The 17,387-nt window shown below is 43.7% G+C and overlaps 1 protein-coding gene across 1 annotated transcript in view; it reads left to right on the forward strand.

The window, feature by feature from the left end:
- The first annotated feature begins 206 nt into the window (after positions 1 to 206).
- ACER2 (alkaline ceramidase 2) overlaps positions 207 to 17,387 on the forward strand; it is a 41,458-nt gene continuing 24,277 nt past the window's right edge. The window contains exons 1-3 of the mRNA XM_010365709.2: positions 207 to 472; positions 15,926 to 16,040; positions 16,780 to 16,921. Coding sequence (XP_010364011.1) covers positions 365 to 472; positions 15,926 to 16,040; positions 16,780 to 16,921 — 365 coding nt within the window. The 5' untranslated portion in view covers positions 207 to 364. The remainder of the gene's footprint in view (positions 473 to 15,925; positions 16,041 to 16,779; positions 16,922 to 17,387) is intronic.

A 17,387-nucleotide genomic window follows, 5' to 3' on the forward strand; every position in this document is an offset into this window, starting at 1 on the left:
GGCGTGGGTAGCACCATCTAGCCCCTGGCCACCTGCCGGGTGCTGGGTAGTCTGGAAGCGTCTGGAGCCCGGACTCCCGGCGCCCCACCCTGGACCCCTCCTTCCACGCGGGTCCCGCCCCACGATGGGCGTGGCCTCCCAGGGGGCGGGGCCGGGGAGGGCCTGCGAACGAGTCACGTCCCACAGGCTAGGCAAGGCCAGGCGGGGCGGAGCGCGGGAGGCCGGCTGGGAGGCGCACATCCGGCGGCTGCCCGGTACTTCATAAAGCCGCTCTCGCCGCAGGCTGTTGCCGAGGTTTGCCTCTGCAGAAGCTCTGGGCTCTTCTCGGCTGCGGGAGCAGCTGCTCCAATGCTCCAGAGTGGCCATGGGCGCCCCGCACTGGTGGGACCAGTTGCAGGCTGGCAGCTCGGAGGTGGACTGGTGCGAGGACAACTACACCATCGTGCCTGCTATCGCCGAGTTCTACAACACGGTGCGGGGCGCGGGAGAGGGGAAGGCAGGCGGGCCGGCGGGAGGGGGCTGTCCCCGCGCCGCAGCGTCTGGAAGCTGGACGTGGGTCCCTGCGCGTATCTGGGGGCATTCTCTCCAGGGGCTGAGTCAGTCCACACCCCCTCCTCAGCACGCTCCTTCCAGTTCTCCATCTGTCCTCCTCTCCTGTCCCCATTCCCGACAGCTGGGCTCCCCTTCCTCCTCCTGTCATTTTTTGTGTTGTGTGTGATGGTCCTATTGTCTTGTTTGGCCCTCAAGCGTCCAGAACCAGGGGCTATGTCAGCCCATTCTCCTTGTTTGGGTCAGTTGGGTGCGGTGAACCTGCCAGGACAAGTCTCTTCCTCCCCTGGGATCTCTGTGGCGTGACGCACTTGGGTCGCATTGTGCGTTTTTGCACTGAATACCTGCTCTCGGCGTGCTGGGAAGAGCACGCCCCCGGCAGGTCCCCGCGGCTGGGGTCACTCCCACCAGGCAGACTTGCCCCAACCCCAAGAACATGCCTATAATGGTCGAGTTATTTTTGGTCAGAATCAAGTTAATTACTACTCGTTCTTTTTTTCTTGCCTTTAGTGTCTTGTCTTGCGCAAGCCGCTAATTCAACTCCCCCAGGACTGTGCTTTCTCCAGTTCTGAAGTCTGAGGGGTGAAAGGAAAGTTTGGGCGTGACAATGTGCGGGTTTTGGACTTGTCTAGGTCCCTAGATGAGAGTGAGCAGAAACTTCCCCATTACAGAATCCTGGGTGTTTTTAGTTCTTGTGGTAGGGAAGGGTTGCAGCTGGGAGAGGAAATGCCTCTTATTTGTGTATTTCCATGGCTCAGAATTCTGGTACAGAATGTGAGACTTTGCGTGGTCATTTCTGTGGCTTATCTTTTCACCGCCCAAACAAGGAAAACAGGAACTCCTGGTTTGGGTCACTGTGAATTTGAGGTTGTTGTTTAGGACTTTTCCTTCTGGATTTGCTAGAGAGAATGTCTTTGGCAGGAGTCAGGTGCTTACTGCCTGCAGGAATCTCAGATGATCTAGTCCCTGCCCTTTTATTCATCTGATGAGAAAACTGGGCTGTTGAGGAGGGAGCTGTCATGCTCATATTTCTGGCATGGCTGGGGCCACAATCCAGAAGTCTGGGCTCTCCCTTCCCTCAGTGCTGAAATCCATGGCTGGCTTCCATACAAACACTCCTGCTTCTTTTTTTATGATTAGGTTAGTTCCTTAAGAAAACATAAGGCTGGGCATTGTGGCTCATGCCTGTATTCCTAGCACTTTGGGAGTCCAAGGCAGGTGGATCGCTTGAATCCAGGAGTTCGAGACCAACCTGGGCAACATGGCGAAACCTCATCTCTACAAAAAAATACAAAAATTAGCTGGACATGTGGCACGCACCTGTTGTCCCAGTTACTTGGGAAACTGAGGTGGGAGGATCACCTGAGGCTGGGAGTTGAAGGCTGCAGTGAACCAAGATCGCGCCACTCTACTCTAGCCTGCGCAACAGGGTCTCAAAGAAAACCTGGCCCTCTGCTTTCTACAGCGACTATGAAAGACAGTTAGTGGAAGTGGCCATGACTTATCTATTACATAACCTTTCAGAGCATGCTGTCAGAGGTAAATAGTTGCACACAGAGGATGGGCTGGAGTAGTTCTGGGTACTTTCAATAAGGAGAAACACCAGTGGTAACACAAGTTGTCCTTTTGTAAATAACGAATATGGTGAAAGAGTAAGGATTTCACCAGAGTTCAAGAAGAAAAGACAGCTTGATGACAGGTTCTCACACACTTAGCAAGGTTATTATATGTGGAGTCTGGGGTCTATAGAGAGGGAGGGTCAAGCTTGGTTATTTTGGCCAAAAAAGCTAGTGTATTGCTTCTCTGAGTCTGTCTTGAAAAGTGTCATAGGGCTGGATGAAAGGGAGAGTTTGTCTTCACTTTTAATCTAGTCCCATTGGAGCCATTACTCTATGTAGTGAGTGCTAAAGTCATTTTCAGAAATGAGCGGTTGATCCTCAACTGCAGTGTCTGGCTGATTAGCCCAGCTGGCCCATCTGACAAACTTTATTCCTTGGAATACTCATAAACCACAAAAATTGCCTTGGCAAAGCAGAGAGCGTAAGGTGTCAGATAATAAGGTCATTGCCTAGCTTTGTTGAGTGTAAGTCCAAGGAATTTAGCAAAAAATGTTTCTTCCCCTCTGTTCCTATTAAAAAAAAATTTTTTTGAGACAGTCTTGCTCTGTTCCAGACTTGAGTGCTGTGGTGCAATCTTGGCTCACTGCAACCTCCGCCTCCCAGGTTCAAGCGATCCTCCCAAAGTGCTGGGATTACAGGCGTGAGTCACTATGCCCGGCCTTCTTCCCCTGTGTTCTGACGTACTACTTATATTTTGATGCTTATCACAGGACATTCCCGTGCTTATCTTACTCCTGTGTTGAGAAAGACAGTGAACTGTTATGTGGTGATAAATATCCTCTTGAATCCTCATAATAAGGCAATAGGTCTAATTACCCAGTTTATAGGAAACGAATAATCATTGCCAGTTTTGAGAAAAAGTTGGAGGAATTGACAATGTTAAATCAGGAGAAGACTGGGAGAGGGATCTAGAACCTTCTTAATGGGTCTTAGGGGTAGCACATCACTACTACACCTTCAGATACTACTATCTACCATTACTTATTTGCTATGTGTTGAAGCTCTGCTGGGTACTCTATACTCACCCTAGACAATGGGTTCTATTTATTATATCCATTTGTTAAAGGTGGAAATTGGGGCCTAGAGAGTTTATGTAACTTGCTGTCGTCAAAAGCATAGCACAGCTGAAGTCAGAACTTGATCCATTTGACTCTACCAAGAGAGTTATCTTGAAGCTGTAAGTGCCACTGTAACTAACTTAGATTTATCCATTTGGCATAGAATAGATATTTATTATTTAGTTATTGCATAACTTAAAACTCCTGTCTTGGGACCATTTTAGCTCTAGGATAAAACTCATAGTTTTTGATAGGAAAAAAGTTTACTTAAAGTAGTTTTTAAAATTACTGTTTATTGTAAAAGTAATATGATCATGGTAAAAAATTTAGAGTATGTAAGTTGTAGCATGAAAAATACCCTTCTGTATCTTTCTAGGTATTTTCTAGGTGTGTAAAAAGCACATGTATCTGTGTGTGCATATAATATACACATGTATAAGGCCGGGCGCAGTGACTCACACCTGTAATCTCAACAATTTGGGAGGCCGAGGCAGGCAGAACATTTGAGGTCAGGAGTTTGAGACCAACCTGGCCAACATGGTGCAACCTCATCTCTACTAAAAATACAAACAAATTAGCTGGTTGTGGTGGTATGTGCCTGTAATCCCAGCTACTCAGGAGACTGAGGCAGAAGAATTGCTTGAACCTGGGAGGTGGAGGCTGCAGTGAGCTGAGATTGCACCACTGCACACTCCAGCCTGGGTGACAGAGCAAGACTCTGTCTCAAAACAAACAAACAAACAAAAAACCCAACAACAACAACAACAGCAAAAGCGTGTGTAGCAAAATCATGAATACCTGAAGTTTTTTTCCAACCCATTTGAGAGCGTACTGTGTAAACTCTTATGTACCTTGTGTTTTTCACTTAATATGTCTTGGAGATATTTCCATATCAGCTCATATAGTGCTCTCTTCCTGTTTATAATGTTTATACAGTGCTCCCTTTAATGGATTGATCATAATTTATTTATCTAATCAATCTTTATTGATGGACATTTCATATAGTTTCTGTTTGTTTTATTGTTTTCATTTTGGTTTTTGAACAGTAATTCAGTGAATATCCTCATTCATGCATCTGGATGTACTTTTGCAAGTACTAATCTTAGATGGGGATTGCTGTGTCAAGGAGGATATTCACTTTAAATGCTGATAATTACTGTGAAATGGCACACTAAAGAGAGTGCACTGATTTCCACTGACAATGTTTGGGCATACAAAACATTTTGCTTTGGCCTATGCAAATCTCTATTGCCTCAAATTTTATCATCCTTTGCTTCAGCCAAGCCTAATATCTCTTCCATGAACATGTAATTTCCTTTCACAGCCTTTTACTTGTGCACGTTTTGTACTATTTCTTCTAAATACAAACTTTATTGAATTGAGTTCCTTTTTATATTTTAAGATTTAAGACCCCCTGGCTGGGCACCGGTAGCTCACGCCTATAATCCCAGCACTTTGGGAGGCTGAGGTGGGAGGATCACTTGAGGTCAGGAGTTTGAGGCCAGCCTGGCCAACATGGCATAACCCCATCTCTACCAAAAATACAAAAAACTAGCCAAGTGTGGTATGCACCTATAGTCCCAGCTACTCGGGAGGCTGAGGCAGGAGAATTGCTTGAACTTGGGAGGTGGAGGTTGCAGTGAGCCGAGATCAGGCCACTGCACTCCAGCCTGGGTGACAGAGCAAGATTCCATCTTAAGAAAAAAAAAGAAAAGAAAAGATTTAAGGCCCCAGTCACATAGACCTAGCCACTTTGGAGAAAAGCTGGATCTGCCTTTTACCCACTGAGCTTGGCCTTTGGGGACTCTGTTGCTCAGCGGGGACTTGAGGACAGAAGGAAGTCAACTGACGGCTGAAAAGAATCTTGAAGCAAAATACATGCATAAAATCAGCTAATGATCTGTCACTTTCTGCTCTATCCCCAGTCATCAAGATAAATAGACCTTTCGTTATATGCCAAGTCCTACATCCCACTCTCTTCAGGCTGAATCTATCTATCGGTCGATCTATCAATCTGAGCATTTACTGGGCAACAACTGTGTGCTTATTACAGAGACCAGCTCTGTAAATAGTCATCTGGGTGGTGAGGGCTATGATAGAGGTGTGTACAAGCCGCTGAGGGTGTTAGTAGTAGTGTGCATGGGATTGATGTACTATGAGGATAGAGTGGTGGTTTTTGCAAGAAGGCTACTGAATAGAGTGACCAAACCCATCCTGGGTTTTTGCCTGAGACTTTTCTGATTTTAAAACTGAACGTCCCATGCCTTGGGAAGCCCCCTCAGTCCCAGGCAAACCACGACAGTTGGTCATCCCAGGAACAGAAGTAAAACAATGGAATGGGTAGGTAGGAATCAGCACACAATAAAGATGGACAGGCAATCCAATCAGCCAGGGTAAAAGTCCTCAGCCGTTTATGAACCTGCTGTCCAGAATATGTGCAGCCTGTTGTTTTGTCTTTATTTACCCTCTGTCTGGAAAGTGCACATTCAGATGCATCAGGATGAGACTGCAGTATGTTCATGAGATTATTTTGTAGCAAATGTTACGTGGAAATTCATAGAATGAAGAACTTTCTAAGGAAATAATACATTTTAAAAATCGTGGACTAGGCGCAGTGGCTCACACCTCTAATCCTAGTTCTTTGGGAGGCTGAGGCTGGCAGATCACTTGAGCGCAGGCGAGGCTGGCAGATCACTTGACCAGCCTGAGCCACATGGCAAAACCCTACCCTGTCTCTACAAAAAATGTGAAAATTAGCTGGACATGATGGCACATGCCTGTGGTCCCAGCTACTCGGGAGGCTGAGCTCAAGGCTGCAGTGAGCTGTGAGCATGCTATAATCTAACAATAGGCTTTAAAATATACCCCTTGAGTGAACTATTCTACAATTTCAATGACCAATACAATTTTGAGGGATACATCTCAGTAGAGATGGAGCCATGAGTCTGTTTTTAAACCATGACTGGTTTGCTTTTTTGTATTTCTTTTGGTGTTCATCTTTTTGTCTTGGGGAAAGTCTTCCACTAATTTGTTCTTTTCCTTTCCATATATTGATGTCTTTAAAAGGTACAGTGGGGGCCAGCGAGCCTTGGTAGATGGACTAGGCAGAAGCAATAGTGTAATTTCAGTATTATTTGAAGCATATGGCAAAATAGTGCTTCTAAATGGTGCTTCTAATATGCACATTTAAAGAAACTGTTTGGGCCAGGTGTAGTGGCTTATGCCTGTCATCCCAGCACTTTGGGAGGCCGAGGTGGGTTCATCACTTGAGGTCAGGAGTTCAAGACCAGCTTGGCCAACATGGTGAAACCTGGTTCCCTACTAAAAATACAAAAAATTAGATGGGCGTGATGGCACTCGCCTATAGTCCCAGCTACTTGGAGGAGGCTGAATCAGGAGAATTGCTTGAACCTGGGAGACAGAGGTTGCAGTTAGCCAAGATTTCGCTACTGTACTCCAGCCTGGGTGACAGAGTGAGACTCCATCTCAAAAAATAAATAAATAAATAAATAAAAATTAAAAATTAAAAAAAGAAAATGTTTGACATATCATAATTTTGCTGTAGGTGTGATAAATGATTTCATGCCTTTGCAAATAATATATAAATACATTTTAAAGTGATTAGTGTGTCCATTGCTAGTGGAAATATAACCCAAGAAAGCCATTATGGGACAGCTTGGGAGTAGATAGTTGCACGTAGCAGAAGCAAGGTAGATTGAGAGGACTTGAGGCACTAAAGATCTTCTGGGGTAAAAATCGCAATGCATTATATTTCTTGACATTATAAGTGGGACTGTAAATTGGTGCTCCTTCCACTGGAAAATGTCTAAACTGGTGCCATCTGCCTCACTTACAGCAAGTGAGGTAGATCTTTATTATCTAGGATGAAAAGGTTTGCAGGGAATATTGTTGAAGGAGAAAAGGAAGCTGCACAATGGGAATGTTACAATATGTGACATATATGTACCTATTCATGTAAATGTGAAGAAAATGAGGACAGTGGTTATCTCCGGGGAAGAGGCTAGAAAGGAAACTTTATTCCTTTTTTACAAGAACACATTCATGTATACGAAGGGAGAAAGATCAGGTTTTAAGTTACCTATGGTATAACAAATCCATTTTTCTTCTCCTCTTTCTTCACTCCCTTGATCCCCCTTCATCTCCTCCTCCCCATTCATCTCCTTTTCTTCCTTTTATTTCTAGTTTAACAAGAGGAAAGCCATGTTTACATCAAAGCCAAGAAACTGGTCATATGTGCACAGTGTGTGATGCACAGTAGGTGATGCGATTCACAATTTTTAGATGCTAGTGGAGGAGTTAAGCCAAGAAGGTCAGAATGTGGTTGGATGGGTTGGGGTTGAAAATCACCTGGGGGCAGTGGAAGGAGACGGCTCTGTGCAGATTGGCTCTCTGACTTCATCCGGCCCTGGAGCCTTTCAGGGCCCTCAGCTATATCCCTTTGTAAAACAAGGGATGGTTTTTATTTTTATTTTTTATTTTATTATATTTTATTTTTTTGAGACTTGTCACCCAGGCTGGAGTGCAATGGCGTGATCTCGGCTTACTGCAACCTCCGCCTCCCAGGTTCAAGCGATTCTCCTGCCTTAGCCTCCTGAGTAACTGGGATTACAGGTACCGGCCACCATGCCCAGCTAATTTTTTTTTTTTTTTTTTTTTTTTGTATTTTTAGTAGAGACAGGGTTTTGCCATGTTGGCCAGGCTGGTCTCAAACTCCTGATTTCAGGAGATCCACCCGCTTCAGCTTCTAAAAATGCTGGGATTACAGGCGTGAGCCACCCGTGCCCAGCCCAAGGGATGGTTTTTAAGATCCTTCTTAAAACGACCTTTTTTAAAAAGACCCTCTTATGGATCTTTGATTCTTAAAATGATTCCATTGAAAGTTAAGTTAAATTGTCTCTGTTTGCAGATGACATGATTATATATTTAGAAAATCCCATCGTCTCAGCCCAAAATCTCCTTAAGCTGATAAGCAACTTCAGCAAAGTCTCAGGATTCAAAATCAAGTGCAAAAATCACAAGCATTCCTATACACCAATAACAGACAAACAGAGAGCCAAATCACAAGTGAACTCCCGTTCACAGTTGCTACAAAGAGAATAAAATACTTAGGAATACAACTGACAAGGGATGTGAAGGACCTCTTCAAGGAGAACTACAAACCACTGCTCAAGGAAATGAGAGCACACAAACAAATGGAAGAATAGTCCATGCTCATGGATAGGAAGAATCAGTATTGTGAAAATGGCCATACTGCCCAAAGCAATTTATAGATTCAATGCTATCGCCATCAAGCTACCATTACCTTTCTTCACAGAATTAGAAGAAACTACTTTAAATTTAATATGGAACCAAAAAGCCTGCATAGCCTAGACAGTCCTAAGTGAAAGCTACCTGACTTCATACTACAAGGCTACAGTAACCAAAACAGCATGGTACTGGTACCAAAATAGGCATATAGACCAATGGAACAGAACAGAGGCCTCAGAAATAACGCCACACATCTACAACCATCTGATCTTTGACAAACCTGACAAAACAGGCAATGGGGAAAGGATTTCCTATTTAATCAATGGTGCTGGGAAAACTGGCTAGCCATATGCAGAAAACTGAAACTTCCTTACACCTTCCTTACACCTTGTACAAAAATTAACTCAAGATGAATTAAAGACTTAAATGTAAGACCTAAAACCATAAAAACCCTAGAAGAAAACCTAGGCAATACCATTCAGGACATAGGCATGGGCAAAGACTTCATGACTAAAACACCAAAAGCAATGGCAACAAAAGCCAAAATTGACAAATGAGATCTAATTAAACTAAAGACTTCCTGCACAGCAAAAGAAACTATCATCAGGGTGAACAGGCAACCTACAGAGTAGGAGAAAATTTTTGCAATCTATCCATCTGACAAAGGGCTAATATCCAGAATCTACAAGGAACTTAAACAAATTTACAAGAAAAAAAAAAAAAAACCATCAAAAAGTGGGCGAAGGATATGAACAGGCACTTCTCAAAAGAAGATGTTTATGTGGCCAACAAGCATATGAAAAAAGTTCATCATCACTGGTCATTAGAGAAATGCAAATCAAAACCACAATGAGATACCATCTCACGCCAGTTAGAATGGCAATCATTAAAAAGTAAGGAAACAACAGATGCTAGAGAGGATGTGGAGAAATAGGAATACTTTTACACTGTTGGTGGGAGTGTAAATCAGTTCAACCATTGTGGAAGACAGTGTGGCGATTCCTCAAGGATCTAGAACTAGAAATACTATTTGATCCAGCAATCCCATTAGAGGGCATATATCCAAAGGATTATAAATCATTCTACTATAAAGACACATGCACACGTATGTTTATTGCAGCACTATTCACAATAGTGAAGACTTGGAACCAATCCAAATGCCCATCAGTGATAGACTAGATAAAATGTGGCACATATACACCATGGAATACTATGCAGCCATAAAAAAGGATGAGCTCATGTCCTTTGCAGGGACATGGATGAAACTGGAAACCATTATTCTCAGCAAACTAACACAGGAACAGAAAACCAAACACCATATGTTCTCACTCATAAGTGGGAGTTGAACAATGAGATCACATGGACACAGGGAGGGGAACATCACACACCGGGGCCTTTCAAGGGGTGGGGGGCTAGGAGAGGGATAGCATTAGGAGAAATACCTAATGTAGATGATGAGTTGATGGGTGCAACAAACCGCACGTTCTGCACATATATCCCAGAACTTAAAGTGTAATTAAAAAAAAAAAGAAAAAGTTAAGGACTTTGGTCATAACAATGAACAAAGCCTACTGCTGGCCGGGCGCAGTGGCTTATGCCTGTAATCCCAGCACTTTGGGAGGCTGAGGAGGGTGGATCACCTGAGGTCAGCAGTTCTAGACCAGCCTGACCAACATGGTGAAACCCCATCTCTACTAAAAAAATAGAAAAAATTAGCTGGGCATGTTGGCTTATGCCTGTAATGCCAGCTACTTGGGAGGCTGAGGCAGGAGAATTGCTTGAACCCAGGAGGTGGAGGTTGCAGTGAGCCGAGATTGCGCCATTGCACTCCAGCCTGGGCAACAAGAGCGAAACTCCATCTCAAAAACAAAACAAAACAACAAAACAAAACCTACTGCTTATACAGTATAGTACTTAGACCTTTTTCCGGATTCCTCTGTACCTGCTTCTTGGTAAATGAAAACTGACTACATTTCTTTTCTTTTTCTTTTTTTCTTTTCATTAATCTAAGAAAAATTGGCCACATTTCTCAGACTGGAGACTGTATACTACCTGGGACGTCTCAGACAACTTGTCCATATTCTTACCCAGGGTCACTAGTTGCACATAGCACTTCTATGTGGGAAAGAGAGAAAGATCCACAACAAAGTGAGCCAACTAAAGGCCGAGCATTGGGGGCTCACACCTCTAATCCTGGCACTTTTAAAGGCTGAGGTGGGCGGATCACTTGAGATCAGGAGTTGAAGACCAGCCTTGCCAACGTGGTGACTCCATCTCTACTAAAAATACAAAAATTAGCCAGGCGTGGTGGGCGCCTGTAATCCCAGCTTCTCTGGAGGCTGGGGCAGGAGAATCGTGAAGCCGGGAGGCGGACATTACAGTGAGCCGAGATCGCGCCATCGCACTCCAGCCTGGACTAGTGACAGAGTAAGACTCCGTCTCAAAACAAAACAAAGCGAGCCAACTAGAAAAAGGTACCCCTTTCTGCATAATGATACAGCCCCACTTAGGTATTTCAGACCTGGATTTTAACCAAAGGCAACAGCTCTGCTCCCATTCTGCCTCTGTCCAAGGATCTTGTTCTCCTCCTTTAACTTGCATTTCTCTCCCACCCATCTTTCTCCCCTTTCTAAAATGTGTCGTGCTTACCCCCTCTCCTCCCCAGATGGTGGCAGAGGCAGGCATTGGTCCCTGAAGTTGCCAGCCCTTACTTGCCCTATGCCTCAAGTTCTGGGGTTTACTGAAGTATTCTATTTAGTTGTATACCATTGTGGTTTCGTAGGTCTGGGAAAGCTTTTTGGCCCTGCTCGCTTCAGTTCAGTTCAGGTGCCCACCATCATGGTTCTTTGAGACGTCCTCTAAGTGACCATTCTGTATTGTCCAACATGAATAACCACTCTTTTCTTCTGAAAGTTCTGTGCCCCTGGCTTTGCAGAGTTCATCTACCCTATCCTGTGGTTTTTGTTTGGGTTTAGTCCAGGACCCCTCCCACCCCATCCCGATGGGTGTTACTCATGTAGACTTAGCTGTCATCTTCACATTCGACATAGTTCCTTTGTATGCTCAGTCCTGTACAAGGAGCCCCTCACTCCACAATTAGAGATGAGACTTAAAAGCTGAATGTTCCTACTACTTCATATCTTCTAAAATGGCCTTAATTTAAAAACAAAAGAATATAACAAGTGTTGGCAAGGATGTGAGAAATTGGAACACTGTATATTACTGATGGGAACATAAAATGCTGCTGTGGGAAAATGTTTGGTGGTTCCTTAAAAAGTTAAAAATGGAATTAGTACACCAGCCAGTGCCTTAGTCCGTTCATGCTGCTATAACAAAGGATCTTAGACTGGGTAATTTATAATAACAAAAATTCATTTCTTACAGTTCTAGAGGCTGGAAGGTCCAAGATCAAGGTGCCAGCAGGTTGGGGGTCTGGCAAGGGCTCCCTGCTTCAAAGACGGAGTATATGCTACACTCATATGGTAGGAAGGGTGAATACCTCCATCAGACCTCTGTTAGAAGAGCACTAATCCAATTTAACACCTCCAAATGCCTCACCTCTTAGTACAGTTGTGTGCTGGGGATACGTTCTGAGAAATGTATTGTCAGGAGATTTTGTCATTCTATAACATTATAGACCATACTTACACAAACCTAGATGGTATAGCTTTGTACACACCCAGGCTATGTGGTATGGCCTATTGCTCATAGGCTATAAACCTGTACAACATGTTACTGTACTGGACACTGTAGGCAACTGTAACACAACAGTAAATATTTGTGTATTTAAGCCTATCTAAACCTGGAAAAATGTGGCATTAAAGCTCCGTTATAATATGGGTCCACTGTCATATATGTGGCTCATCGTTGACTGAAATGTCATTATGTGGCAAATAATGATACTGTCACATTGATGATTAAGTTTTTTTTTTTTTTTTTTTTTTTTGAGACGGAGTCTCGCTCTGTCGCCTGGGCTGGAGTGCAGTGGCCGGATCTCAGCTCACTGCAAGCTCCACCTCCCGGGTTTACGCCATTCTCCTGCCTCAGCCTCCGGAGTAGCTGGGACTACAGGCGCCCGCCACCTCGCCCGGCTAGATTTTTGTATTTTTTTAGTAAAGACGGGGTTTCACCATGTTAGCCAGGATGGTCTCGATCTCCTGACCTCATGATCCGCCCGTCTCGGCCTCCCAAAGTGCTGGGATTACAGGCTTGAGCCACCGCGCCCGGCCGATTAAGTTTTAACATATGAATTTTGTGTATGGGGGTGACACTTTCAGATCATAGTACCCAGCAACCATTAATGTATGAATAGATAAACTAAATGTAGTATATCCTTTCAATGGAATGTTATTCAGCCATAAAGAAGAATAAGGTACTGGTACATGCTGTAATATGGATGAACCTTAAAAACATTATGCTAAGTGAAAAAATAAGCTAGATACAAAAGGTCATATATTGTGTGATTCCACTTATGTTATGTGAAATATTTAGAACAGGTAAAATCATAGAGACAAAAGGCAGATTGGTGGTTGCCAGGGGCTGAGGGAGGAAGAAATGAGGAGTGACTGCTTAATGTGAATAGTGTTTCTTTTTGGGGTGATGGAAACATTTTGGAACTAGATAGAGGTGATGGTTGCCCATTATGAATGTACTAAATGCCACTGAATTGTACACTTTAAAATGGTTAGCTTTATGGTATGTGAATTTCACCTCAATTTTTTAAAGTTCAGAAAAAAAAAAAAAAAAGGCTATGAGTCTGTGAAACAAAAAACCTCAAAATCAACCAAACAAAAAGTAAGTTACAAAAATTAGGGATGAGGGCCGGACGTGGTGGCTCACGCCTGTCATCCCAGCACTTTGGGAGGCCAAGGCGGGCAGATCACGAGGTCAGGAGATCGAGACCATCCTGGCTAACATGGTGAAACCCCGTCTCTACTAAAAATACAAAAAAAAATTAGCCGGGCGTGGTGGCAGGCACCTGTAGTCCCAGCTACTCGGAAGGCTGAGGCAGGAGAATGGCATGAACCTGGGAGGCGGAGCTTGCAGTGAGCTGAGATGTGCCGCCGCACTCCAGCCTGGGCAACAGAGTGAGACTCCGTCTCAAAAAAAAAAAAAAAAAAAATTAGGGAGGAGGTTCCAGTATGACCGTCACTGGCCACATGTAGCTGACTGTTGAGCACAGGAAATGTGTCTAGCCCAAACTGAGGCTTGTGAAATTTACACTGATCTTCAAGGCTTTCGTGTGAACAAAATAACATAAATTAGGCTGGGCGCAGTGATAAACTAGACTGGGTGCGGTGACTCATGCCTATAATCCCAGCATTTTGGGAGGCTGAGGCAGGAGGATTGCTTGAGGCCAGGAGTGTGAGATCAGCCTGGGCAACATAGTGAGAACCCCATCTCTACCAAAAAAAAAGTAATAATAATAAATAAAGTCAGGCATGGTGGTGCATGCCTGTAATCCTAGCTATTCAAGAGGCTGAGACAGGAGGCTCCCTTAAGCCTGGAAGTTGGAGGCTGCAGCGAGCTGATCCTGCCACTGCACTCTAGCCTGGTTGACAGAGTAATACCCTGTCTCTAAGAAAAAAAAAAAAAGGAAACTATGTCATTAATGATATTTAATAGTGATTACATGTTCAAATGACAATATTTTGAGTACACTGCCTTAAATAAGATAGATTATTAAAATTTTTAAAAAGTTGAATGCCCATGGAGACATAACAGAGAGGCTTAAATCCATACCAAAGTCTGCAAGATAAAATGATATCATTTTAAAGCTGGGAAGAAACTTTCGAATATAATCTTTACTTAAAAATAGGTTTTGGGGCCGGGCGCGGTGGCTCAAGCCTGTAATCCCAGTACTTTGGGAGGCCGAGATGGGCGGATCACGAGGTCAGGAGATCGAGACCATCCTGGCTAACATGGTGAAACCCTGTCTCTACTAAAAAATACAAAAAACTAGCCAGACGAGGTGGCGGGCGCCTGTAGTCCCAGCTACTTGGGAGGCTGAGGCAGGAGAATGGCGTAAACCCGGGAGGCGGAGCTTGCAGTGAGCTGAGATCCGGCCACTGCACTCCAGCCTGGGCGACAGAGCAAGACTCCGTCTCAAAAAAAAAAAAAAAAAAAAAATAGGTTTTGGTTAGGATGAGAAAGCTGACAAAGGGCGACTAAGGGGGAAACTAGAAAGAGTCCTCACTTTGTGTAGGCCCAGGGGAAAGGGCTAGCCTGGCTGGGGAGGATTACTGGGAGCTGGACAATGTCTAGTCTTTTTGATGCCTTCATTAAACTTTTTTTTTTTTTTTACCTTTATTTAATACAGACTTTATCTTTAAAAACGCAAATGCGGGTGGGCATAGTGGCTCATGCCTATAATCCCAGTGCTTTGGGAGGACTGAGGCGAGTGGATCACCTGAGGTCAGGAGTTCAAGACCAGCCTGGCCAACATGGTGAAACCCCGTCTCTACTAAAAATACAAAAATTAGCTGGGTGTGGTGGTGAGTGCCTGTAATCCCAGCTACTCAGGAGGCTGAGGCAGAATAATTGCTTGAATCCGGGAGGCGGAGGTTGCAATGAGCTGAGATCGTGCCAAAGAGCTCCAGCCTGGGCTGTAAGAAACAAACTCTGTCTCAAAAAAAAAAAAAAAAGTAAACACAGCCAGGGATGGTGGCATGTGCCTAGTCCCAGCTACTCGGGAGGCTGTGGTGGGAGGATCACTTCAGCCCAGCCTGGACAGCATAGCTAGACCAAGTCTCTTAAAAAAAGATTATGAAAAAAAAGTAAGTGCAAGTAAATTAGAATGATTCATAATTAACGTTGCAATGAGAATTACTGGTTCATTGAATCAAGAGGAGCTTGGGCAGCTTTCATAGACTGCAGTGCTTTTATAGCTGCTCCTATGATCAAAGAAGCAGCGGGGAGCCCCTTAAATGGTCATTTTAAAAGTTTTAAGTTCTCCTGATTGTGTATCTATAGTCAAAAAAAGTGTAAGAGGCTGGGTGTGGTGGCTCATACCTGCAATCCCAGCATGTTGGGAGGCTGAGGCAGGCAGATCACCTGAGGTCAGGAGTTCAAGACCAGCCTGGCCAACATGGTGAAACCTTGTCTTACTAAAAATACAAAAATTAGCCAGGCATGGTGGTGGGTGCCTGTAGTCCTAGCTACTCGGGAGGCTGAGGCAGGAGAATTGCTTGAACTCGGGAGGTAGAGGTTGCAGTGAGCCGAGATTGTGCCGCTGCACTTCAGCCTTCCAGCCTGGGTGACAGAATGAGACTCCATCTCAAAGAAAAAAGAAAGAAAAAACGTGCAAGAGCTTAAACAAGATATATGACCATGTTTATCCCAGTTTGCAAGGACATACTTGGAAGAGGCCACTTTATTTTTTGCCTTTTTTACTTAATTCTCATCTTTCTGTCTTACATTTTTTTCCTGCAGATCAGCAATGTCTTATTTTTCATTTTACCGCCCATCTGCATGTGCTTGTTTCGTCAGTATGCAACATGCTTCAACAGCGGCATCTACTTAATCTGGACTCTTTTAGTTGTAGTGGGTAAGTGGAGTCGTTTGGGAACACGGACTTAACAGGGTGTTGGGAGGGTAGAAGGAATCCCACACACTTCCTGTCCCCTTTGAACATAATGTTTTGTAAACTAAAGTCACTCTGAGGTCTTAGCAAACTTTTTTTCCCACTTACGTGATGGCAAAAGGACTCTTGAATGCAGGCTTGATAACAAGCTTGGCATTACTATCACTTGCGTGCGTTTGAGACTTCATTTGTGTAGTAGCTATTGGGGCTATGCCAGTGCAATTTTCTGAACGTCTGAAGAAAGTCTTATGAAACAATTGATCTCTGGGGAGACTGGTTTCTAATGGACTAAAATTAAAGAAGAAAATGTAGATGTTTGATCCCTCATTGTTTTGTGAAATACTTGTGTCATTTCCATTTCCTCCGACAGGCAGGCTGGGAATTCTTAACAGTGAGGGACTGTTGAATTTTATTTACTGCCTCTTCCCAGAAAGGCTCAGTGGATGAAGACAGAATGTGTTTCACTGTGGAGTTGTTAAAGTTCTGATGTGCTGATATTTGGGCCCTAGTTGAAATCCTCTTTCTAGACTTGAGGTGTGCGTGCCTGGGTGGTGTGAGTTTCTTTCTTCAGTTTCTTTTTTCAGAGGGAGAGAGTGATCTGGTGACTGTGATAACTATTGGTGAAAGGACTATCCTTAAGCAGTGTATTGAATTTGTGTCTCTTCTGTGGTGACCTTTTTTTATTGGTTGTAATTGATTCTAGGAATTGGATCTGTCTACTTCCATGCAACCCTTAGTTTCCTGGGTCAGATGCTTGATGAACTTGCAATCCTTTGGGTTCTGATGTGTGCTTTGGCCATGTGGTTCCCCAGAAGGTATCTACCAAAGATCTTTCGGAATGACCGGTAAGCTTGCACTAAACATTTTTGCATTTACCACTAGGTGTAGTACCCAATATAACAACGTATATATGAAGAAAAATAGCACATGATTGAACTCAGCCTAGTGATGAGCTTATCATATTCTTGTTCAATATCTATTGATTGTTTTTATGATCTGACAATATAAGTAAACTGACAGATTAAAGAGGGAATTTTAATAATGCTTGGGGAAGAACTGATATAACATTAGGGACAAAAGTCAAATAGTGCCCTTGTTTGATATGAGCAAGAGTGGAAAGACCTTCAGTGGAGGCGGCATTACTGAATTCAATACTCTTTGATTTTCTGCTAGAACATTTATTTGAGACTAATCTAACTCTACCAGTTTCATACATCTGAAGTAGAATCCAGACTGATGAACTGGTTCTTGGAGCTACAGATACTGTAGTTTTCAAGTTGTCTTTTTTTTTTTTTGCTTCCGATGAGAGCT

This window comes from Rhinopithecus roxellana, chromosome 16 (genome assembly GCF_007565055.1).
Source record: "Rhinopithecus roxellana isolate Shanxi Qingling chromosome 16, ASM756505v1, whole genome shotgun sequence".
In the NCBI taxonomy this organism is placed as follows: Eukaryota; Metazoa; Chordata; class Mammalia; order Primates; family Cercopithecidae; genus Rhinopithecus; species Rhinopithecus roxellana.